Below are 26,468 nucleotides of genomic sequence, written 5' to 3'. Positions count from 1 at the left end.
CACTGTGTTCTAAATCTACAAAACCTATTATAGTTTCCTATTTGCCCTCTGAATTATTCTTCGAATTGTCAATCTACATCAAAAAAGTATTTTTAAGTCTCTGACCTCAATCATTATCAATACTTTAATAGAGGCTTTTATCACATCTCACTCTGGCACAATTTAATTGAATCTCTCCATCATCAGTCCTCCCTCCATGCTAATATGAAATTATCTTCCTAAAATACAAAGCTTATCTCCTGCTTTAAAATCTCTATTAAAACTTTAGCTTGGTACTTGGCAGAGAACTCTTCAAACACTGACCCTCCATTCACTTTTCATTTCCAGTCACATCTACTCATCTTCAAACCCTCTACATTTTTTACTTTGTGAACTTCTCACCATTCTCTAGATGCACTCATGGCTTTCACACTGTTCTCTCTGTCGAGAACACCTCTAACTCCTTTATTAACATGGGAGACTTTTCATTAATCCAAATCTCTTTCAAATGACATCTTCTCAGGGACTGCTATTTATCTGTTTACATGTCTGCCTCTTCACTATGTGGTAAACTAGTGTGGAGTGTGAATAATGGGCTATATTCCTTTCTGTATCATCCTCTGCAGCTGATGATGAAGAAAAAACAGAGTCCATTAAAAAAAAGGAAGATCTGGATCCAGGTACTTTAAGGCATCAGACTCCAAGATAAAAAGTCACAGGTTAATTTTGCTCCAACCTAAATGCCAGAGATGCCTAATGTTTGCTGCAAGGCACAACATAAAGTTTCAAAAGCGAAATAAACTATTAATCATAATATTTAAAATGAAATCTTCTCTGATTTTTTTTCTCTTTTTCCTTTCCTTTGCTTATTAAGACTTCATCGGAAAACCATGAGCAACTGAAAACCAAGGAATTACTAATCTTTACAGGCTTGAGGAACAAAAAATGACTTCACTGCAACTACAACAAAAAAATGTTTTACTTGGATGGCTAGGCAAGTTTTAGAATGGTTATTGAGAATTCTAGTAGTTCTCAGCATAGGTCCAAAACTAGAATCTCTGATTTTGGAAACTGAGACTAACAACAAATTCTAACACTGAGAGACAGGTCGAAATTACATACCTATGAATAGATAAATCCTATTCTATATTTAGATATAGCTCAGGTTAGCTATACCTAAGATTATTAGGTGTAGCCTAAAAAACTATTTCAAATCCTAAAAGATAAAGCTGTTAAAGTGCAGTACTCAATATGCCAGCATATTTGGAAAACTCAGCAGTGGCCACAGGACTGGAAAAGGTCAGTTTTCATTCCAATCCAAAGAAGGGCAATGCCAAAGAATGTTCAAACTACCACACGACCGCACTCACTTCACATGCTAGCAAAGTAATGCTCAAATTCTTCAAGGTAGGCTTCAACAGTACATGAACCGAGAACTCCCAGATGTTCAAGCTGGATTTACAAAAGGCAGAGAAACCAGAGATCAAACTGCCAACAGCTGTTGGATCATCGAAAAAGCAAGAGAGTTCCAGAAAAACATCTACTTCTGCTTGACTACCCTAAAGCCTTGACTGTGTGGATCACAACAAACTGCAGAAAATTCTTAAAGAGATGGGAATACCAGAACACCTTAACAGTCTTCTGAGAAACCTGTATGCAGGTCCAGAAACAACAGTTAGAACTGGACATGGAACAACAGACTGGTTCAAAATTGGAAAAGGAGTACATCAAGGTTGTATATTGTCACCCTGCTTATTTAACTTTTATGCAGAGTACATCATGCGAAATGCCCGGCTGGATGAAGCACAAGCTGGAATCAAGACTTCTGGGAGAAATATCAATAACCTCAGATATGCAGACGATACCACCCTCATGGCAGAAAGCAAAGAGGAACTAAAGAGACTCTTGATGAAGGTGAAAGAGGAGAGTCAAAAAGTTGGCTTAAAGTTCAACATTCAAAAAACTAAGATCATGGCATCTGGTTCCATCACTTCATGGTGAATAGATGGAGAAACAATGGAAACAGTGATTTTCATGGCAGATGGTGATGCAGCCATGAAATTAAGACACTCACTCCTTGGAAGAAAAGCTATGACAAACCTAGAGAGCGTCTTAAAAAGCAGAGACGTTATAGTCAAAGCTATGGTTTTTCCAATAGTTACATATGGATGTGCGAGTAGGACCATAAAGAAGGCCGAGCGCTGAAGAATTCATGCTTTTGAGCAAAGAGATCAAGCCAGTACATCCTAAAGGAAATCAACCCTGAATTATTCATTGGAAGGACTGATGCTGAAGCTGAAGCTCCAATACTTTGGCCACCTGATGAGAAGAGCCAGCTCATTAGAAAAGACTCTGAGGCTAGGAAAGATCGAAGGCAGGAGGAGAAGGGGACAACAGAGGAGGACATGGTTGGATGGCATCACCAACTCAGTGGACATGAGTTTGAGCAAGCTCCAGGAGATGGTGAAGGACAGGGAAGCCTGGCATGCTTCACGCAGTTCATGGGGGTCACAAAGAGTCGGACACAACTGAGCGACTGAACAACTTAACTCTCTAGAAAATGAGCATGAAAAAAGATACTGGCAGCCAGGAGAGGGTGAGATAACAGCTGAATAATTTTTTTCTTTTTGGTAAACACACTAGGATATTTTAGATAAATAAACAGCTGGGAAATTTTATTTCTTAGTATATTGGCTCTCTCCTATAAATTTATTGATATACTTAATGACTTGATGAATTTAAGCTAAATTACTTTAAGATAAAATCAAACCAGTTGTTTGTTAAGGAAAGTCTTTGCATATAAAGCACATATTTTTTCCATTTTATTATTCAGATTGCTCAGAAATTACATAACCACATGGAAAGAGTGAAATGTGATCATTCAGGCATGAGAAAAAAGGACAAGAAAATTCTACTTTCAAGAATAGATTCACTGGGGAAAAAAGAATGTATGTATATGTATAACTGAATCACTTTGTTGTACAGCATTAATTAATACAACACTGTAAATCAGCTATACTTCAATAAAAAATACTTTTAAAAAAAGAATAAATTAATTGGAGACTTTCATACAAATTCTATGAGTGAAATAAATGAAAATTTTCAAGTAAGTTCCTTTTAATGACTATACCTAATAATTATCTGAATGTGTACCAATTAATTTACTTATTAATACAAATTCAGCTAATTATTAGGTATAATCAGTAAGTATGAGGCAAAAATAAATACAAATCTTAATGTTGGAGTTACTTTACTTAGCACATATTCATATACTGAAAAATCCATGTGAAAATAATTTAAAAGTTGAAAGCACTAAAATAAAACAAGATGCAGTAAAACTATTATCAATAATAGTGAATGCAAAATATTGAATCATCTTTTTTTTAAAAAAATCACTAAATAATTACTGAATGAATGAATTTACTAAAGATAATTTCAAAAATGTTTTATCACTCTAATATTCAGCAAAAGATCACATTTTACTGAAGGGGCTAAAATGGAATATATACTTCATTCAAAATAAGATTTAAAAAAAAATTAGTGTGCAACCTCAAAGACAGAAGCAAAGTTACAGATGACTTACCAAAAAAAAAAGTGCTAGCACACCTCAGCAAAAAACACTTCAAACTAGCTGTTGACCATACATAAGTTATCCTAGATATCCAATGCTAGTAAAATAATGGAAAAAGAATGACTTAAAAAAAAAATCTCAACAGATGACAATAAGGCATTTAATACAATTCAGAGGCATCCCACTCCAGTACTCTTGCCTGGAAAATCCCATGGATGGAGGAGCCTGGTAGGTTGCAGTCCATGGGGTCGCTAGGAGTCAGACACGACTGAGCGACTTCACTTTCCCTTTTCACTTTCATGCATTGGAGAAGGAAATGGCAACCCACTACAGTGTCCTTGCCTGGATAATCCCAGGGACAGGGGAGCCTGGTGGGCTGCCATCTATGGGGTCGCAGAGAGTCGGGCACAACTGAAGTGACTTAGCAGCAGCAGCAGCAGTATTCAGCTTAAATTGAACTCTAAAATATCAAACATAAAAGTTCTTAATGTAAGAAAACCCATATTTAAATCTAGAGTCAAAATCATATTTTCTGTAATAATACTAGTTATTAACTCTAAATACTTATATAAAAACAGGAGTTACTAGTGGTTGTTGCTAAACATTTAACACTGCAGCTTCTGAAACATATCCATCCACCCCTACCCCAACCACCACCCTTCTTTGATTTGTAATATTTCTGGAGTATAAACAGTCCAACCGTGGCTAATTTTAAGCTATCACTGCAATGTCATTATGGGAATTGGGAACAGATGCACAAAACTGGCTTCTGCATGGTTGGCTTCAACACACCACTGGGTATTAACTTCTACTGAGGTCTTACTACCTGATAAGGCCATGCTATGGACATAACACATCCTCTTTCATTTAATCTTCACAACAGCCTACAAAGAATGTATCACTCAATCTTACAAATGAGGAAACTGAGGCTTAGAGAGAGAGAGAGAAAGTAATTTGCTGAATTAACTAATGAGTGGTAGAGACAGAATTTAAAAATGTCTTCATCATTTTAATTATCATTCTTCATTCACAACCTATTATTAGTAAAGGGTTATGCATGGCCTGATTTGTAAATTAATCAGCTCATTTATCTTATTTGTCCTGCAATAAATATCTGTAAAACCATAATTCAGCCCTTAATGAAAATAATGCCAGTAACTTACATCCACCTATGTACTCCTTCCCTCCATGTCTCCTCAGTTCTCCCCAGCAAAGGTAAATACTTAAGTTGTTGTTAATCATTCTCTTTAAGGGCCTCCTTTAATCATTCTCTTTAAAGCCATGTTTAAATCCCAAATATCTCTAAAGAAAACCTCTGATTCTTGACAACTGTATTATGTTTCTTTTTAATAATCTTTCAATATAAAAAAATCCTTACTTTAAATATGAGGAAGGTTCAGGCTTAAAAAAGTCAAATATAAACTCACAAAGAATTACGTGGCAAATAAATAGGTGACATAGAAAGAGTTTAAAAAAAGGTCTTCTGTCTTTAATGAAAAGACCAATCTCTTCATTAAAATATTCTGCTTCTAAGATAAGGTGATTTTAAATACCAGATCAGCAATCAGTAATAAACTATAGCTCAGTACAGATATCAAGGTACTTCCTTACCATCTTTAAAATTAACTGTAATATATGCAATAAAAACAGGGCCCAATCACAAGTATAAAAATATTTGAAGGTTTTTTTCTTATCAATGAAAAAAATTAAAGAAGTAAGAACAAATGGAAGTTTGTAGACACAAACACACATACATGGTGCTCTTGGGTGGGAAAACTACATACTATAAAAAATTGCGATAGTTCTGTTGATTAAACAACAAATCGGAACTTAAAGTATTCCCATAATCTGAGAACATATTTGGTGGCTTAGTCGCTAAGTCGTGTCCGACTCTTGCAACCCCATGGACGTAGCCTGCCAGGCTCCTCTGTCCATGGGATTTTCCAGGCAAGAAAACAGGAGTGGGTTGCCATTTCCTTCTCCAAGGGATCTTCCAGACCCAGGAATCGAACCTGGGTTTCCTGCATCACAGGCAGATTCTTGCATTGTAGGCAGATTCTTGCATTGTAGACAGATTCTTTACCAACTGAGTTATGAGGGAAGTCCCAAGAACACACTTATAAAATAACATTTAGACAAAATTGATTTATAAACATATAATTAAGACTGGAACATTTTTTAAGTCTAATACAAAAAGATTTCAGGGTGTTTTTTCATGAACATACAGCATTATTATTATTTTAAAGCTATCATTAATTGGGCTCTTACTAAAAAGTAGTTAAAGTGCTTGACACATACTATCTGATTTAATCCCTGTAACAATTTCATGATGTTTAAAAAACTAACTCTATTTTATTGTAAAGAAAATAAAGAATCAGTTATGTTATGTACAAATTTTTTTAAGAGTTTTTCTAAACTTTCATAATTAGAGAAAAGACTATTTCATTTTGCAGGAAAAAGCATCTTATTGCTTTTAGAAACAGAAAAATCTGTGAAATAAGAGAAACTGCACAAAACATTTAAAATAGACATAAAGACATTCCAAATATTTTAAACAAAAACACTACCATAAAACAAAATTACAAGCCAGCATCTTTGATGAATACAGACACAAAGATTCTCAACAAAACATTAGCAAACTGACTCCAACAACACATAAAAAAGACCATATACCATGATCAAGTTGGATTCATCCCAGGGTCAAAAGGATGGTTCAACATACACAAATCAATTAATGTGTCACACCACATCAAAAAAAGAAAAGACAAAAATCACATGATTGACTCAATAAACACAGAAAAAGCATTTGATAAAATTCAACATCCACTCATGATTAAAAACTCTTACAGAAAAGGGTATAGAAAGAACATATCTCAATATAATAAAAGTTATTTATGACAAACCCACAGCCAACATAATACTCAACAGTAAAAAGTTGAAAGCCTTTTTGCTAAAATCCGGAACAAGACAAGGATGTCCACTCTCACACTTCTATTCAACATAGCATTGGAAGTCCTAGCCACAGCAATCAGATAAGAAAAAAGTAATAAAAGGCATCAAAATTGGAAGAAAAGAGGTAAAAGTATCATTATATGCAGATGACATTCTATATATAGAAAACCCTAAAGTTTCCACACAGAAACCACTAGAATTGATAAATGAATTCAGCAAGGTAGCAGGATACAAGACTAACATGTAGAAATCTGTTGCATTTCCTTACACTAACAATGAAATATCCAAAAGGGAAAGTAAAGAATCCCTTCTAAAGTCACATTGAAAAAATAAAATATTTAGGAATAAATCTGACCAAGGAATGAATGACTTATAATGCTGAGAACTACAAAACTTATGCTTTGTATACAAAACTTAGTGCTTATGGAAACTGAAAATGATTCAAAAAATGGAACAACATCCCATGCTCTTGGATTGGAAGAATTAATATTGTAAAAATGGCTATACAACCCAAAGAATTCTATAGATTTAACACTTTCTCTATCAAATTATCCAAGGAGTAAGCATCTTTTAATTTCATGGCTGCAATCACCATCTGCAGATGCTTACTCCTTGGAAGGAAAGTTATGACCAACCTAGAGAGCATATTAAAAAGCAGAGACATTACTTTGCCAACAAAAGTCCATCTAGTCAAGGCTATGGTTTTTCCAGTGGTCATGTATGGATGTGAGAGTTGGACTGTGAAGAAAGCTGAGTGCCGAAGAATTGATGCTTTTGAACTGTGGTGTTGGAGAAGACTCTTGAGAATCCCTTGAACTGCAAGAAAATCCAACCAGTCCATCCTGAAGGAGATCAGTCCTGGGTGTTTACTGGAAGGACTGATGCTGAAGCTGCAACTCCAGTACTTTGGCCACCTCATGTGAAGATATGACTCTTTGGAAAAGACCCTGATGTTGGGAGGGACTGGGGGCAGGAGGAGAAGGGGACGAGAGAGGATGAGATGGCTAGATGGCATCACCAACTCGATGGACATGAGTTTGAGTAAACTCCGGGAGTTGGTGATGGACAGGGAGGCCTGGCGTGCTGCATTTCATGGGATCACAAAGAGCTGGACACGACTGAGCGACTGAACTGAACTATCAAATTATCCATGCCATTTTTCACAGAACTAGAACAAAAAAAATTCTAAAATTTGTATGGAGCCATAAAAGACCCAGAATTGCCAAAGCAATCCTGAGAAAAAAGAGCAAAAGTATAGGCATAACCCTCCCAGACTTAGACAATGCTATAAAGTTACAGTAATCAAAGCAGTGTGGTATTGGCAGCAAAACAGACATATAGATCAAAAAAATAGAATACAGAGTCCAGAAAGAAATCCAGATACCTACGGGCAGTTAATCTTTGACAAAAGAGGTAAGGATATATAATGAAGAAAACACAGTCTGTTCAGCAAGTGGTGTTGGAAACGCTGGACAGCCACATATAAATCAATGAAGTCAGAACACTCCCTTAACACCATACACAATAAACGACTCAAAATGGCTTAAAGACTTAAATATAAGACATGACGCCATAAAACTCCTAGAAGAAAACATAGGCAAAATACTCTCTGACATAAACTGTACCAATGTTTTAAGTTAGTCTCCCAAGGCAAAAGAAATAAAAGCAAAAGTAAACAAATGGGATCTAATCAAACTTGCAAATTTTTTCACAGCAAAGGAAATAATTAACAAAATGAAAAGATAACCTATGGACTGGGAGAAAGTATTCACAAATGATGCAACCAAAAAGGGCTTAATATCCAAAATATGCAAACAGCCCATACAACTCAATAACAACAACAACAACAAAATCCCAATTAAAAAATGGGTAGAAGACCTAAATAGACATTTCTCCAAAGAAGATACACAGATGGCAACTAGGCAAATCAAAAGATGCTCAACATCACTAGTTATTAGAGAAATGCAAATCAAAACTACAGTGAGGTACCAATTCACAGTGGTCAAAACGGCTACCGTTAAAGTCTATAGATAACAAATGGCGGAGAGGGTGTGGAGAAAAGGGAACCCTCCAGCACTGCTGGTGGGACATAAACTGGTGCAGTCGCTATGGGAAACAATACTGAGGTTCCTTAAAAAACTAAAAATAGAGCTACCATATGATCCAACAATCCCATTCCTGGGCACATAACCAGAAAAGACAAAAACTATTTCACAAAGATACACACAGCCCAATGTTCACAGCAGTATTATTTATAACAGCCAAGACATGGAAGCAAATCGAATGTCCATCAACAGATAAATGGATAAGGAAGATGTAGTATGTGTGTAGTAGTCATTCCTTTGTGTGGAATACTACTAAGCCATGAAAAAGAATGAAATAATGCCATCTTCAGCAACAAGGATAGACCCAGGGATGATCATACGAAGTGACATAAATCAGAAAGAGAAAGACAAACACCGTATGATATTACTTATATGTAGAATCTATAATATAACAAATAAACTTATTTACTAAACAGAAACAGACCCACAGACAAAGAAAGCAAACTTATGATTACCAAAGGGGAAAGGGAGTGGAGGAAAAGTCTGGGATTAGCAGATACAAACTACTATTTATAGAATAAACAGCACAGACAACAGTATAGCACAGGGAACTATGTTTAATATCCTGTAATAAACCACAATAGAAAAGAATATGAAAAAGCATATATATATCTGAATCACTCTGCTTTATACCAGAAACTAACATTGTAAATCAACTGTACTTCTATTTAAAAATTTTAATTAAAAAATATTTTAAATATATACTGAAATCACATAAGAGAGAAATTTGTTACAACCGTTATTAATGTTACAAATAATTTGTTTAGTTCTCTCATTTCATACAACTAAATTTATCTCAAATAGAATATAATTAATCATTTCCAAAATAAATTTTTAAAATAATGAACTATAAGAATATATTTGTACTATTAAGATAAGTTTTCTACATAATCAAGAAACAAAGATGGATTACAAGCATGCTTTAGGGTTTGAGTAACTCTTTTAAATTGCTGAAATTTTATTTGAAAACCAAAATATTTGGGATAATTGGAAATGATTTTTATAACCTACAATGCAGAATAACTGAAAAAAAATACTGCTACATCTACTCAGATTCCACTTGATAGTCAAAAGAAACAGAAGAAAGTCTACTTGTAAAATAATCAAATCTTATATTACAAATATAAGCTATTTTATAGAAAAATGTGCCACTTCACTCATAAAAATATAATCATAATGTTATATACCTATTAAACTAATAATCATAAAAACTGGGCTTCCCTGGTGGTCCAGTGGTTAAGAATCCACCTACACAGTGCAGGGGACGTGGGTTTGATCCCTGGTGCAGGAAGATCCCATATGCTGTGAGGCAACTACGCCCAAGCACCACAACTACTGAGCCTCATGCCACAAGTACTGAAGCCTGTGCGCCTGGAGCCCATGCTTTGCAACAAAAGAAGCCACCACAGTGAGAAGCCCACGCACTGCAGGAACAGTAGCTCCTGGCCGCAGTAACGAGAGAAAGCCTGCACACAGCAACAAGACCCAGAGCAGTCAAAAATAAACAAAAATAAATCCTTTTCTAAAAACCATAAAAACTGTTTATTAATTAAGTATATAATAAGCACTGGGCATCCTGTTTCATTTACTATTTATAATAAGCCTACTAGATAGTTATCATCATCCCATACTTTACTGATGAGAAAAAGAAAGGTTATGTGAAACTTTCTCAGGCATATAACTAGACAACAGCACGTGTAAAATCCTGAAGCCACTAGTCCAACCCCAAAGATCTTTTCCTTTTCCTCACCCTATGCTATGAGTTAAACATAAAACTATAATAAACTAAGGCTTAATTACCAATCTGGTAAAGTCATGAGAGAAAACTGTACTCATAAATTGTTGTAGACATTATTGTTTTATAGCTTTCATGCAGAAAATCTTACAATATATAACGAACTACAAGACAATCGTATTCCACAATATAATCATTCCTGGTATACCCTTAAAGAAATAATACAAACCATGAAAAGGTGGGTAAGGCATGTACCCATAAGGAAAAATTGTAATGGAAAATATATATAAACAACGGAAGTGTCCAGTAGAGCCTTCTTCCACATTTAAATATAACAGATTACCAGAGTGTCCAATATCCTCAACATTTTCATTAATGGTCAGCAGATAGGAATGTAAATGAAATAGTCTTAAAAGAAAAGGAGGAAGATAACTTACACCATTCATAACCATTTCAAAAATAAACACACATAAAATGAGAAAAATAAGATAAATTTAAAGTGATATAGCCTATTTTTCTCTAAAGTTACTTGACATTATAACAAATTATTTTAAGTTTGAGCATATATGTGACCATGCTATGTAATATTTTGAAATTTATGCTAATACATTGCATTGACCTCATTATTCGTGAGACTTTTGTTTCCTGGTGATACGGAATGAACTATGTCACCCTAGAGTTTATATGTTGAAACCCTAGGCCCCAGTGTGACTGTGGGCCTTTAAGGAAGTAGTTAAGGTTAAAAGAGGTCAGAAAGGTGGTATGTGTGTTTGTCGCTCAGTCGTGTCCGACTCTGTATGACCCCATGGACTGCGGTCCCCCCGGCTCCTCTGTCCATGTGGGGTCCTAACCTAATAGGACTGGTGCCCCTATAAAAAGAGAGAGAGACTCTAGAGTCACCTGTGCACAGCGTAAAGGGCAAGTGAGAAGATAAGAAGAAGACAACCCTGACTACAAGCTGAAGAAGCCTCAGAAGAATGCTACGTGACCACAGACGTGTGTGTGTGTGTGTGTGTGTGTGTGTGTGTGTGTGTGTTTGTGCACACAAGCCTGCCCAGTCCTGGGATTGCTGATTCATATGGTAGTTTTATTCCTAGTTTTTTAAGGAATCTCCATTGTTGCTTAGTCGCTAAGTCATGTCCGACTCTTTGCAACCCCATGGACTATAATCTGTCCATGGAATTTTTCAGGCAAGAATATTGAAGCGGTTTCCATTTCCTACTCTGGGGGATCTTCCTAACCGAGAAATCGAACCTGCATCTCTTACATCTCCTGCATTGACAGGCACAGATTCTTTACCACCGGGCCACCTGGGAAGCCCAACAGTTATGAAGACTATATGGTATTTTTTTTATTTGATCTGTTTAGTTAATCCTCTTTTATTGGTTGCTTCAATTTACTTCCAATATAAAGAAAGCTGAGCGCTGAAGAATTGATGCTTTTGAACTGTGGTGTTGGAGAAGACTCCTGAGAGTCCCTTGGACTGCAAAGAGATCCAACCAGTCCATCCTAAAGGAGATCAGTCCTGGGTGTTCATTGGTAGGACTGATGTTGAAGCTGAAACTCCAATACTCTGGCCACCTGATGCGAAGAGCTGACTCATTGGAAAAGACCCTGATGCTGGGAAAGATTGAGGGCAGGAGGAGAAGGGGACGACACAGGATGAGATGGTCAGATGGCATCACCGACTCAATGGACATGGGTCTGGGTGGACTCCAGGAGTTGGTGATGGACAGGGAGGCCTGGCGCGCTGCGGTTCATGGGGTCACAGAGTCAGACATGACTGAGTGACTGAACTGAACTGATGGCAAACGTGGCGACATCATTAGACATGGGCCCAAAAGAGCTGGAACTATTTTTAGCTATAAGAAACACAAGTCTTACTTTTTTTTATATTGTATCATTTGATCTATACATTGTAGCAGGTAAAGGAATATATATTGTAGAGCTGGAGGGGTAAACATAGTACAGTAGTGAAACCTTTAAGCTTTTAGCTCTTCAATTTGGTATTGATCCTGAGTACGTATATTTCAGGGCTTCCCAGGTGGAGCTAGTGGTAAGGAATCCACCCGTCAATGCAGGAGACTTAAGAGACATGGATTCAATTCCCTGGTCAGGAAGATCCTCTGAAGGAGGGCATGACACTCCACTCCAGTATTCTTGCCTGGAGATGCAGGAGACTTAACAGGCACGGATTCAATTCCCTGGTTAGGAAGATCCTCTGAAGGAGGGCATGACACTCCACTCCAGTATTCTTGCCTGGAGAATCCCATGGACAGGGGAGCCTGGCAGGCTACAGCCCATAGCATCACAACCAGTCAGACATGACTGAAGCAACTTAGTACACATGCATGCATGGTATATTTCATTGCTTTAAGCATAAAATTACTGTATTTAGCTATTATTAGATATATTATTAGATACAAGGAATTATTACCTGTTTATGCTCAGAACATGCAAATGCTCAGAAAAAGTTCAGGCTCACAGAATTTAAGAAGAGAACATTATAATTTATTTACATTTTGTAATCATAATGAATTCAATAATTGGGTATCCTCTTTCTCTTTATTATTTTTTAAAAATTATTATCTATTCCCATATTTTCACTTTCTTAATAGAAATAATGTCAAATATATACTGAATATAGTAAATCAACTACACTTCAATAAAAATGGAAAAAACATTTTGACTGCAAAAAGTGAAAACACAATGTAAATATATATATATTAATTACTAAACCACTGCTATGTGCCAAACACTACTTTAAATGCTATAAATACATGCTATACTATTTAATGCCTCTCATATATTGCAGTTCATATGGAACAAGAAAAGTAACAAACACTAGTGGGTTTCAAATTTTAAAATATATTGATTTTCTGAAAGAGGTCTATATTCTAATAATCCCACACCTTACCACAATACAGTAACAGCAACTCTGATAAGAACAAGTTCTACTCACACAGCATTTGTGAACAAATACTACGTAAACTATAATTTACATAATATTTTCAAATTTCACTTTGTAAGGAAGAAATTACTAATCCACAAAAGTGTGAAGAGAAATTCAGAGATTAAATTTCATGAATGCAAACTGGCATAAGATAGAAGTAGAATTCAGATCTCCTGGGCCAACTGTATTCTTTCCCCTGTGGAGAATGAGAAATGAAGAAAGGTTCACAACTGCAGAAGTTTAGAAAACCACTTGGTAGACTCTAGGCTGGGTAGAAGCTATAGACCAAAGAGAAAAAGAAATCTCTACCCAGGTGGCTCAGTAGTAAAGAATCCATCTGGCAACGAGCCTGCTAATGAAGGAGAAGCGGGTTCGATCCCCTGGAGAAGGAGATGGCAACCCACTCCAGTATTCTTGCCTGGGAAATCCCATGGACAGAGGAACCTGGCAGGCTACAGGCCATGGGGTCGCAAGAGTGGGACACAAATAAGGGACTAAACAACACACAAGAATTAGCTCCAGTTTTGGCATTAAACAGTATCCTTCTGTTTTAAGAGTGTGACTCTCCACCTGTGAAGCACTCAAGAAATACCATACATAGCAACTGCTAAATAGAAACTGCTGATCTGACAGGTAGGAACACTATGTACTGTGCTTTACTTCTAGGACCTGAAATCCCTTAGCATAGTACCTTTCACTCCAAATATGTCTCTATTTGCATAATTATTATATGATTAGAATGTATAACATATTATGAAGTAATAAATATAAAATACTTATATCACTTTAAGTAGACCATAAATGTGTAAAAAGCTAGGAAACATTCTCAGATGATCTCATATATAAGTGGGCTGCCAACAGGTTGGTGAAGTTGCTAAAAACTGAAAGTTAACTACAAAAGTCCAAAAAGGATCATAAATACAAATATCAAAAAACAAAAAAAAAACCCTATAGATTTCTTTTATCAAATGTATGCATGTTAACCACTGGGAGGCATTAATTCTAAGAATTTCTCTTAAACTCTTACCCTTTGATGCTCCTTTACTTAGATCATCCTATGATCACCTGACAAGGAATAGACATACTAGTATCCAAGGAAATGCAATAATTTAGTCTCTAAAATATTTTAACAGGATGTTAATAGAGGCACATCAAGAAAGACTTTACTTTCAGTAATTATCTATAAACCAAGAGTAAGAAGAAAATATATTTCCTTAATAGTATAATTAACACTCACTGGGCAAAGGAAAATCTAAAGGGAAAACAAGGTTTAGGAGACATACTGAATTTTTGGCACAAATATACTTGGAAAATTACTCAATTTTTCATGGACATTATTTTTAAAGAAATTAAACTGTATTCTAGTATGAAAATTATTCAACAATTTCCACAATTTTAGAAAGAATTCAACCTTCTGCTGATGTGGTCAGTCTCATAATCAAAGATAAGATAAAGCCATATCCAAAAATGACCTCAACTCAATAGAAATATTATCAGTGTTAAGGTTTTCAAAAACAACAAAAAAATCAAACACAAGTCTTAACTCATAATTGAAGTAGTTCATCAGATAAGCTCAATCACATCCAAAGCAATCAGATAAAAATTTAAGGTTTCTTTTGGTAGCTTAAAATACTATCATCAATATAAAACATTTTAAAATAGAAACAAATCCTGAGTTTATTATAAATGTTGATGATTCTGTTACCTGAAATGAAGCAAACACAAAATTCTATTTTGTAAGCTAAATATTAAAGATTTGCATCTTTTCCTTCCATTTTCAAATTGTGTATTATCAAGACATGAGCAGATCAGAAGTCCCACCTATTAAAAGCTATCAATACAATCCAGCTCTAAATAGCTCTAATAACATTTGTCAATTTTTATGAAGAGATAATAGAAGGAATTCTCTTTTAACTCTCAACTTTGTCAGGAGGAGAAGATTTGATAATTTCTCCCTCTAAACTGCATTTACTGTACAAAAGTAGATCAATGGGATTAAAAAGGGTAAAAAACAAAACAAACCATATAATTTTACACAGGCCCCAAAATGAAGAGTTCAGAGTATAACATAATAAAAAAATTTCTTCTAAATCAATTTTTTACTATTAATTACTATCATTCATTGAGTTTAATACTTTTTAAAAATTGCACTGATTAAGTAAATTATTTTATAATGAGCAAATAGGATGTTTTATTCATTATAAAACACAAATAATTAAAATCCCTCTTCCCCCTTATTCATCACAATATACCTTCTCTTACTGGCTCATTGGTTGACTCTCCTTTTAGACTCAGCATCCTGGAGAAGCCATTGGAAAGAGTAGAGAAAATGCCACGGATGAAATATCCCTGCTGCTCAGACTCCACTGACCCCACTGAAGTCGGCCACCGTCTAACAAATCTGACACTGGAGCGGGGTTCTGGCTCTGAAAGAGATCTGCTGAATGGAACCCGAAGTGACCGAGTGTTTACCAGGTTCTGCTTCTCCATTGATGTTCCAAGGACTTTGTTGCCAGAGGAAGAAATATTATCCCCAACCATCTTTGGCAGGACCGCTTGTTGTTGTGGTTCATCCAAGTCTCCTTTATTATTTTCCAATTGCTCCCTTTTGCCCCCTTTCAACCTTAAGCTGGGGTGTGTTTGCCACCGATAAGCACCCAGTGGCTTTCCTAGACTGGAAACAGCCTGTTCATTTTTCTTCCTCTTGCTTTTCACTGGACCACGCCATGTATAACTCTTTAAGCTTGTTCCTATCTCTGAGTGTGCATAAGCAGGTTCTGAAAAAGATCTTCGATAGCTTGGAGGACACGGTGATGTTTGTCTCTTAAAGATGCTCATCTTCCACGACTCCATTTTTTAACAACTTCTTGAAACTTTAAATTTTTCGCTCTGCAGTCTTTGCAGTCGAACCACACTTGTCCGTGCAGTCCAAAACACTCAGCTGCTTAAGCAGCTTTCTCTGTGTGGCTTTGAACCACAGCAGATGTTGCTGCTTAACAACTGGTGTCATGTTTTTACCCCCATTTTCCCAGATCTCCAAAATTTCAGCAAACACCCAAAAATCTCCTGTCTGAAGCAAATTATCTTCAGAATACAGCAAAAGAAGATCATCTCACTTCCTGCAGTAGGCTACATGTCTGCACTGAGTTTTCAGGAAATGGTTTTTTAAAAAAAATGAGAAGTGAAATAAAAGTGACAAAAAGTCCCCACAGACACCTTTGGGGACCAATAGCAGTTGAGTGTTCACTATGGGAATGATATTGGGTTAAAAACAGATTGTGAAAGTACTCAAGCCGACTTGCACACTTTCCAGAAGAAGAAGAAAAAACTTGCCTAAAAGCCGGCTCTCTAAGTGACAGCTCTTCAGAATAGGTTTTAAAGTTGGCATTTCAAGAAAATTCTTGCTATTTACACCACAGCTTCTCTCAAAGTTAATACTGTTTTACAACCAATAGGTAAAGTTTTGTGCAAGAGGCACTACAAAGATGAGGGAAAAAGGACAAAAGAATGCCAAAATATAAAGCCATTTTTAATGTAAACATACTAGGGAGAATTTTAAAAGCACAAGTGGACAGAAAAAAAGAAAAGGGATAGTGGATACTTGCTATGAGCAAGCAAAGGAAAAGGAAAATCTTAAGGCAACATCTTGTGGGAACTGGAACACAGGAAAGTACATACTTAAATGATTTCTAAAAGGGAAAAGTTTGCTTTATAAATCTAATTGGGATAAGTTGTCTGGAAAAATATTCCCTATCTATTTAACCAAAAAAATTCCTTTATTCCTCTTTATGCCATTTGCAACCTAAAAAAACAAAAAACGAAAAAAAAGGAGAGTGACTACTTAAAATTTTATTAAAGCAAAGTACCTTATATTGAACTAAGATCATGAATGCCAAGTTTTTTGCTGGTTAATTTTTTTTTCAACTGTCAGCTCATAAACTCCTGAAAGTAGGGGTTTCAAATGGAAAGCCTGACAGACTTAAGACCATCAATAAAAGAGATAAAACATGGCAATCAGATCACTTTGCAAGCTGCATAAAAAAATGATGATTTCATGTGGAAAACTAAAAAACCATCCATTTGTAGAATAAGTACAATGAAAAAACAGTTCTTAACTAAGTCTCTTTCTTATTATTGCCAAACAGTAAAGTCAGTAACATACCTATTCTTTGAAACACATTAAAATGTTCTAGTTATTTCCATTATCATAAAATAATGATCTCATCTTCATTTGTTTATGTAGTCTCTAAATTTACACATTTCTGTACTAAGGAAGTGCTGAAGTACTCAGCTTTCCCAAAAGTATAATAAATCAAATTAGAGTATATTACAATCATAAAATTTTCTCTTGGCTTAAAAAAGACACTTAGAAATGTGAATCTGAAAAAAAAAAAAGAAGAAATGTGAATCTGCAACAAAGACAAAAACAATAAACATTAAGTTCTAATCCCTACTTATGACACATCACACAATCCACCAAAACTAATCTGTGATGGAAAATAAACCTAAATGTAAAATATGAACTGATGAAGTTTATAAAGGAAATCACAAGAGAATACTTTTGTGAACTGAGGATAGGCAAAACTTTCTTGGGATAAAACAAAGTCATAACCAGACTTCCCTGGTGGTCCAGTGCTTAGGAATCCACCAGCGAGTACAGGGGACCCTAGTTGGATCCCTGATCTGGGAAGATTCCACAGGCCGCAAGGCAACTAAGTGCAAGCACCACAACTACTGAACCTGCGTTCTGGAGCCCGTGAACCACACCTGCAGAGCCTGCACCTACAGCCTGCCCTCTGCGACAAAAGAAGCCATGGCAAAAGGAAGCCCACACACCACAACAAAGAATAGCCCCTGCTTGCCACAGCTGAAAGCCCAGACGCAGCAACGAAGGCCTACTGCAGCCAAAACTAAAATAAAATAAATTTTATAAAAAGTAGTAACCATGATAGGAAAAACATTAATAACTATGAATTCATAAAAATTACAACCTTCATATGTCTAGAAGACATTAAATCAATAAGCAAGCTACAAAATGGGAGAACATATTCACAATACAAACATCTTACCATTTGTACCACAAAATATAAACAACTCCTATAGCTTATTAATAAAAGAAAACACAATTTTTAAAAATAGGAAAAGAGAGTTGAACAGCCCCTTCACGAAGAAAGTTATATGAATGGTCAATAAGCATAGTGGGAAATGTACTCAACATCATTAGGACTGAGAGAAATGCAAATTAAAGCCAATAATGAGATATCACTCACTAAAATAGCTAACACTTAAACGGCTAATAACACCATATGCTGTGGTGAGGATGTGGAGCAACCAGAAATCTCATAATCAGTCATGAAGTCATGAAATGATACAACTGCCATGGAACAAATTTGACAATTTTATTTTTACAAGATAAACATACATTTATCCAATGCAAATCAGTTCCACTCATAAGCATTTACTTAAGAGAAATGAAAATACACAAACTTGTACTTCATGTTCACAGCAGCTTTATTTAAGATACCCATAAACTGAAAACAACCCAAATGTCTATCACAGTAGACTAGATAAACAAACTATGATGGTTTCATACAGTTGTATACAACTCAGCTATAAAAAGAATAAACTACTAATAACAAAACAATGTGAATGAAAACCACAGATATTATGCCAACAAAAGAAACTAGACACAAAAGAGCACATACTGTATGATTTCATTTCTACAGAGTTCTAAAATAGGCTAAACTAATTTTTAACAGGGGGAAAAAAATCAAGAAAGCAGTTGTGAGTGGTGGAAAGCATTATTAATAAGAAAAGGGCACCAGGAAAATTTCTAGGGTTAAGGAAATTTTCTTAATCTTGATATACATGTGAATATGGGTATATTTGTCAAGACTCATCCAATTGTTCTCAAGATTTATGCACTTTCCCATAATTAAGTTTTACCTTTAAAGAACTGCAAATTAACTACAGTTAGTAGGTTTACTTATCTAATATAATGGGTTAGCAATCCTGAAAGCACTTTCTTGAGAAAGTTGAGAAAAGGAGTAAATGCATTGAAGATAATGAATGAATATGGATGAATAAATACATACATACAGACATACCAATACTAGAACAAACCAACACTATACACCTCCAGACATGCTGAACTGTGAAAGAATAGCTTGTGATTTATTCCTGTAAAAAAAATAAATAAACAACCTAAATCTAATCACAAGCAGCATCAGAGAACCTTGAATTAAAGATCTACAAAGTAACTATATCCTTTGCTTCAAAAGTGTCAAAGTCAGGAAAATCAGAGAAAAGCTATAGAACTGTTGTAATTCAAAGGAGACTAAGGAGAAATAATGAAAAGTAATGCATAATTTTGGATCTGATCCTAAAATGGGGAGAAAAGCTATAAAAAACATTATTGGGATAACTGACAAAATCTGAATATGGACTATGGATTAGATAATAGAATCATATTAACATTAAGATTTCTCATTTCACTATGAAAGAGAATGTTATTATTCTTAGGAAATTCCCACTGAAGTATTTAGAGATCCTAGAGGCATGATGTTTCCAATTCACCCTCAAATAACTCAGGGAAAAACTACGCATGTAAAGGTATATAAAATATGACCAAACAAACAGGGCAAACTGTACATAATTACTGAATCTAGGTAAAGGGTCCCTGGTGGCTTAGTGGTAAAGAATCTGCCTGAAATGCAGGAGACACAGGTTTGATTCCTGAGTCAGGAAGATCTCCTAGAGAAGGAAACGGCAACCCACTCCAGTATTCCTGCCTGCAAAATTCCATGGACAGAGGAGCCTGGTGGGCTACAGTCAGTGCGGTCACAAAGAGCTGGACATGGCTGAGCACTTGTGCATGTGCACACACACACACACACACATGTGCACATAGCCACACAAAGGGTACACAGGAGTTTCTGGTATGCTTGCAAATATTCTATAGGCTTGAAATTACTTCAAAATAAGACATTACACAAGTAAATTTTTTTAATTTCAAAACTACTTCCTTTGGGTCTGTAACAGATATTTTATTATTAGTACTGTAATGGTCCCTATTTCAGAGTATCTTTTGAGTAATACTAATAAGAAAATATCTAGTTTCACAGGTTTCGTGAGAGGGAAGTTAATCAAGATCACTCTATTGAAACACCTCAGTAAAAATTAAAACTACGATTTTGAGAAAAAGTTGTACTATAGGAGTAGAACTTAAGTCCCATAATTAACACTGTAAAATTCAGAGACTTGGTGTTAAATGAGAAAATACTTTTACACACTGAATAGGTAAGGTAAAAATAATTACACTAGCTTCTAAACTCATCAACCCAATTCTTTCAAGGAGCTACTACAATTCTTCTTGCCATAAACTTCCCTATTTAAAGGAATATGGAAGTGGAAAATATCAAACAGCACAGAAAAAGATTCAAGCAAAATTAGAAAGCAAAAGAAATACAGAGTGAGGAAGTGACAGTCTCTAAGTAGGAATAATCAAAGAAATGAAGAAGTTCACCTCTCTTAGAGTTGGCTAAAGTCAGATTTGGCAAATGCTTCAAATTACCTTCTATCATTATGATAGCGTAATATCATTTGTTAGTTATTTCTCCAAGTTTTGTCTTTCACCTGAATTTAAGACAATCACTTGACACCCTGCATTTTCTAAATTTTATCAAATGCATACAACAAATTTATAATTTTTAAGAAAATATTCCAAGTTTTATAATTTTTTAATTAGAAACAATGACACTACTACCACTGAACTACCACATTCATTATGAATCCTAATATAAAAACTGGCTGCTGATTCAAGTGTCTTAACAAGAACATTACTGCCACCTCAAGTATCAGCTAATTATTATTCATTTCCTTAATATATAATGTGTAATATTTAAAGCACAGCTTTAAGAATCACTCTAGTTTATTGGTATGGAGCCATTTTTAAAATGGCTATTGAGCACCTGCCACATATCAGGCTCTGAACTAAGACTAGAGGAACAAACAAGAACAAAACACAAACTGCCCCTGCCCTCCTGAAACTGCCAGCTCACCAGGAAGGATGAGAGTAGCAAAGGCAGTCTACGGAATGCTCGGCAAGTGTGATGCAAGGAAATGTTTAACCATGTCTGGGAAATAGATGGGGAAACAGTGGAAACAGTGGCAGACTATTTTTTGGGGCTCCAAAATCACTGCAGATGGTGACTGCAGCCATGAAATTACAAGATGTTTACTCCTTGGAAGAAAAGTTATGACCAACCTAGATAGCATATTAAAAAGCAGAGACATTACTTTGCCAACAAAGGTCCGTCTAGTCAAGGCTATGGTTTTTCCAGTGGTCATGCATGGATGTGAGAGTTCGACTGTGAAGAAAGCTGAGCGCCAAAAAATTGATGCTTTAGAATTGTGCTGTTGGAGAAGACTCTTGAGAGTCCCTTGGACTGCAAAGAGATCCAATCAGTCCATCCTAAAGGAGATCAGTCCTGGGTGTTCATTGGAAGGACTGATGCTGAAGCTGAAACTCCAATACTTTGGCCATCTCATGCGAAGAATTGACTCATTGGAAAAGACCCTGATGCTGGGAGGGGTTGGGGGCAGGAGGAGAAGGGGACGAGAGAGGATGAGATGGCTGGATGGCATCACCGACTAGATGGACATGAGTTTGAATAAACTCCGGGAGTTGGTGATGGATAAGGAGGCCTGGCGTGCTGCAATTCATGGGGTCGCAAAGAGTCGGAGCGACTGAACTGAACTGAACTGAAGGCACAAAGGATAGACCCAATTTCTTCCCAGATGCTACTGTTATACTCAATTCTACTATGTCATGCGACATACATTTCTAAAAATTGCACAATAAAATTTCAAGGCTTTTGAGGAAGGTGGGTTTGGGAAGAAACATTTAGAAACAATGACACATAAAAAAAGAAAAGCTAATAAAAACTGTAGGCCATTTTGCACATGTTAAATGGTTAAGAAAAGCCTAAATACTAAAATAAATACATCATGTTGCTTCAAAAAAACCCCTGAAGTTTGCCTGTAGAAGTGGGCATCAGAAGGGTTGCAGCTTTTTCGTTTTTGTGACATGATGGAAGGAGGGTTATCCGAAATCTAAATGACAGCTGTTAATACTTAAGTGGATGGATGTGGCTCCTAACAAGTGTGGGGAATTGAGGTGGCTGGTAGCTGGTCAATTTTATGCCCTTCAATATTTCCAACAGTATCATGCTTTACCTGGATACAGTTTTTGATATGCAGCTAACATTTCTCAACAAACGGCACATAAGCAAACACAAAATTCATATAACGCTCCAATTGTTCCCTACTATCCATCACATGATACACATCCTAATTTTTAAAACAATCATGACATAAAATACATTTCAATTAAAAATTTTTTTGAAAAACATCTGAAACATAAAATAATAATAATTCTCTTTTTCAAACATCAAAAATAAAGCATGATAGTAGAACTGACTATATCTTCTCTTTTCCATAATACTGGTATGGTATTAAAAAAAAAAAAAAAAACAGGTAAAAATATCAACAGGAGACCTTACCATTGGAAGGCACAATAAATGCACAGGGTTTGAAATAGTCCTTGAACTTAGTATATTCCACTCTTTAGTTCAAACTTTTCACTTTTTTATTTTCCTTCTCCTCAGAAAGACCAGAACAATAACAACCAAAGGATCAAACTCATGATGTGGGCACAAAGGACCAAGCACAAAGATAATGCAACAGATCTGCTTCGAGACCAATGCTTCTCATGCTGTAGGGTGTGAATGAATCACCAGGAGATTGAATCAAAATGTAGATTTTGCTTTAGTACACATGGGTGAGAGCCTGAAATTCTACATTTCTAACAAGCTGTAAGTGATCGTATGCTACTGATTCACGGGACAAATTGTGACTAACAAACTGTAGACGGATTTTTAAATAAAAGGACTAAAGGAATTCTCAAGGCTCCCATGAGATTAAGTCAAGTTCTTCAAAATAAAAAAATCATATTGGGATTTGAGGATAAAGTGAGAATATTTGCTTGAAATATTCTGTGAGATTGAGTATGTACATCACATAGTGACTTTGCTCATGGTAGTGCGCAGAGAATTAAAGATACAGAAATCCTAGCCAAACCTCTTCCTTGGAGACAGCAAAGACTATCTACAGCATATAAATAAAGCACAATCAAAAATTCAGCAAACTTCTGCATTTTAAGAACTGTGGCATTTTTTTTTTAAATGGAAGGAAGCAAGGGAGGGAGATGCAAATGACCATCTACAGGAGGATGCCCAAATAAATCACGGTACATACCATGCAAAAACAACCACATATATTTAAATGTGCTAGAAAAACACACATTTTTAAAGAGTGATTGCCTGTAGGGAGTGTAACGAGATATCACCTTAGATCTTTATGGTTTTATTTTTTAACTGAGAGTATATACTATAATCACAGTAAGAGGAAAAAACTTAAAACAGAAATTTAGGTGGTAAAAAGTCTAAGGGATAAGGTAGAAAAGCAATATATACTATAAAAAGTAGATCATGATCCCACTTTTACTGAAGATTATCATTAATATGTCAGTATACATATGATGGAATTTGCGTAGAGAGAAATTCTGTTCCTATTTCTTTTAAATATTTTCTTATAAAAAATAGTAAAATTTATTATTTTTGTTGCTAATAGATTTTTGTTTTTATATTATTAATTTCTATAATATATGAAATTTTATAATGACTGTATATTTTTATTCCTTTTGAATGCACAAAGTTTAAATAAGTTTATTTTTTAAATCTACCCAGAGCAAAAATGGAAACCTTTAATATCAACCCACAGAATCAGAATTAGAGAACAGAGAACTAAACAAGACATCACAGATTAACTTAACCAACACTTACATATAATCAAATGAGGCCAGAGAAAAGAACTTGTCCATGACTACTTAGTCAACAGCAAAACAAACAAACAAAAAGAACGCCCAGGTATCCTAATTCCTAATTCAGGATTCTATATAACCTCTTTAAATTAGCATTTTCCAACTATGATTCACAGAATACAGTTGAGAAATTTAGGCTTACGGGGCATAATTGTGACACTGAGTCCAGATATTTTATTGTTATCTAGTTTAAATGCTAAATTCATTTTTTAAAGATTAAAGTAGGATATCAGTTTCTCATTAAAATGGCTTTTCAGATTTCTTTCAACTAAGGGAAGCATGCAGAGATGAAAAGGCAAAACTTGAGTTTTCTCAGTTTACAAATACTAGTCTGTCACCACTTTCTATCTTTTAAGACACACCTTTTCTATACCGAAATTCTATCCTATAAATCCCACATGCTCTTATGTAATAAAGATATGACATAATACAATTAACAAAGAGTTCAGGAGTTCTGTTACTGGAACAACAGAGTACATACCTCTTAGATCAACTAATGAAAAGCTTTAAAAATAGGATTAATTTCTATAAACCAGAAGAAGACATCTTTCAAAAATACAAAGTCTTTGTTTACTCAAAGCTAAGTAATTAATAACAAAACATCCTCTTCCCATCTCCTATCACTGGAGCACATCTGCTTCCCGATGAAACACTTCCTGTGGCAAAAACTACCTCCTTTCTAAGTAAGAGAACTCAAAGACACACCTGACATGTACACAACTGCTTCTCCTTTAAGAAAGACATGTCTAGAGGAGCTAAATAAAGATTATTCTTAATAGACAACTGTCAGAATTTATTTAATGAAATGTTTTAAAATAAAAACCAAAACACAGACAACTTCTAATTCTATCATTAAAGTCTTTTAAAAAATAAAAACTTCTGGTTTTCCTCTAAACATCTCTGATCACACCTTCTCTGTCTCCTGTGAGGTTCATTCTTCTCTATCTAGTCTCTAAATGTTAGCAGTTCATCAAACTGGGTCCCAGGCACCCCATCACCATACTCTCACCATGCATATCATCATTCACAGTTACCACAGCAACTTATACCTCCAGTTCAGATCTCATCTCCTTTGACCAACATATTCATATATTCAATTAGATGTTTTGTGGCCTCTCAAATTGAAAATGTATAAAACCTAACCCATGATCTTTCCTTTAAAATCTGTTCTCATTCTAGTGTTGCTAATTCTAATAGAAATAACATCCACTCCACTGTACAAATCCCAAATCTTAGTTATCTCCCTCTCTTACCATTCAATATCAAATCCATGAACCTCGCTGATCTTCCCTAAGTATATTCAATCTACTTCTCACCATTTCCTCTAAATTAATCTACTATCATTTCTCACCTTGATTATACTAGCCTCCTAAATTTATCTACCTACATCTACTATGGTCCCCTTAAATCATTATTCCTACTACAGTGAGAATAATCTTTTCCAAATACAAGTTTACTGCATACTACTTTTCAATTGCTTCCCACTACTCTACAAAACTAACACAAAACAAACCAAAATTCCTCAACACAGCCTGCTTCCTACCTATGCCATCCCTTCAGCCACCCTTGCATCCTTTCAGTCCTTCATACTAACACTCTCCTTCCCACTGCATGGCTTTTGCCCACAATGCTTTCTCTACATGGAAGGATTTTTCTCCCTTCATCAACTGCCTGTTCATGATTCAGGTTTCAGTTCAAGTGTTACTACTTCCTGAGACAGCCTTTCCTGACTTCCCTGACTAGGTCAAATCTCTTTTTATAGGCTTTTACAGTCCCAAGCATCTCCCTATTACAGTTATAGCTATTTTTGGACATTTCCTTGTGAGATTATTAATCAGTGATTGTTTCACCCTCAAAACTATAATTCCCATGCCTGTTTTATTGTCTATAGAGTCCTCAGTACTTGACATATGATAGGAACTCAATAAATATTTGTTGAATTAATTAATAAAATCTGAGAAAGACCTAAAATAAAAACACCTGACTTAAGGATAGTAGTAACAAGGGTCAGTGATAATGAGTTTAACATTTTCTCTCATACTAAGATGATCACATTAAAACACGTTTGATGAGGGAGAAGGACAGGGGAGAGAAGACAGTAACCAGGGAATTCTCTTTCTTGAACCAAGTGACTCTCTGTTTCTTCAAGGATATGGAAAGAGAGGAGTATTAACAGAGGAAAATAAAAAGAATTATGTCAAACAAGATGAGAGCAATAAAGAGGCAAGAAA

General features: G+C 35.4%; 1 protein-coding gene across 4 annotated transcripts in view; it reads right to left on the bottom strand.

Annotated features, from left to right (window-relative positions):
• RASAL2 (RAS protein activator like 2) overlaps positions 1-26,468 on the bottom strand; it is a 392,722-nt gene that overhangs the window by 243,872 nt on the left and 122,382 nt on the right. The window contains exon 1 of one of the 4 annotated variants that reach the window (XM_043923121.1): positions 15,548-17,453. The exons of 2 other annotated variants lie outside the window; for them this stretch is intronic. In XM_043923121.1, the coding sequence (XP_043779056.1) occupies positions 15,548-16,148 (601 nt within the window). In that variant the 5' untranslated portion in view covers positions 16,149-17,453. Of the gene's footprint in view, positions 1-15,547; positions 17,454-26,468 lie in introns of those variants that run through there. One more of the 4 variants, XM_043923123.1, reaches the window with a different exon arrangement.

The sequence above is a fragment of the Cervus elaphus genome, chromosome 14, assembly GCF_910594005.1.
Source record: "Cervus elaphus chromosome 14, mCerEla1.1, whole genome shotgun sequence".
Taxonomy (NCBI): domain Eukaryota; kingdom Metazoa; phylum Chordata; class Mammalia; order Artiodactyla; family Cervidae; genus Cervus; species Cervus elaphus.
This window is presented reverse-complemented; position numbering and strand designations above follow the sequence as displayed.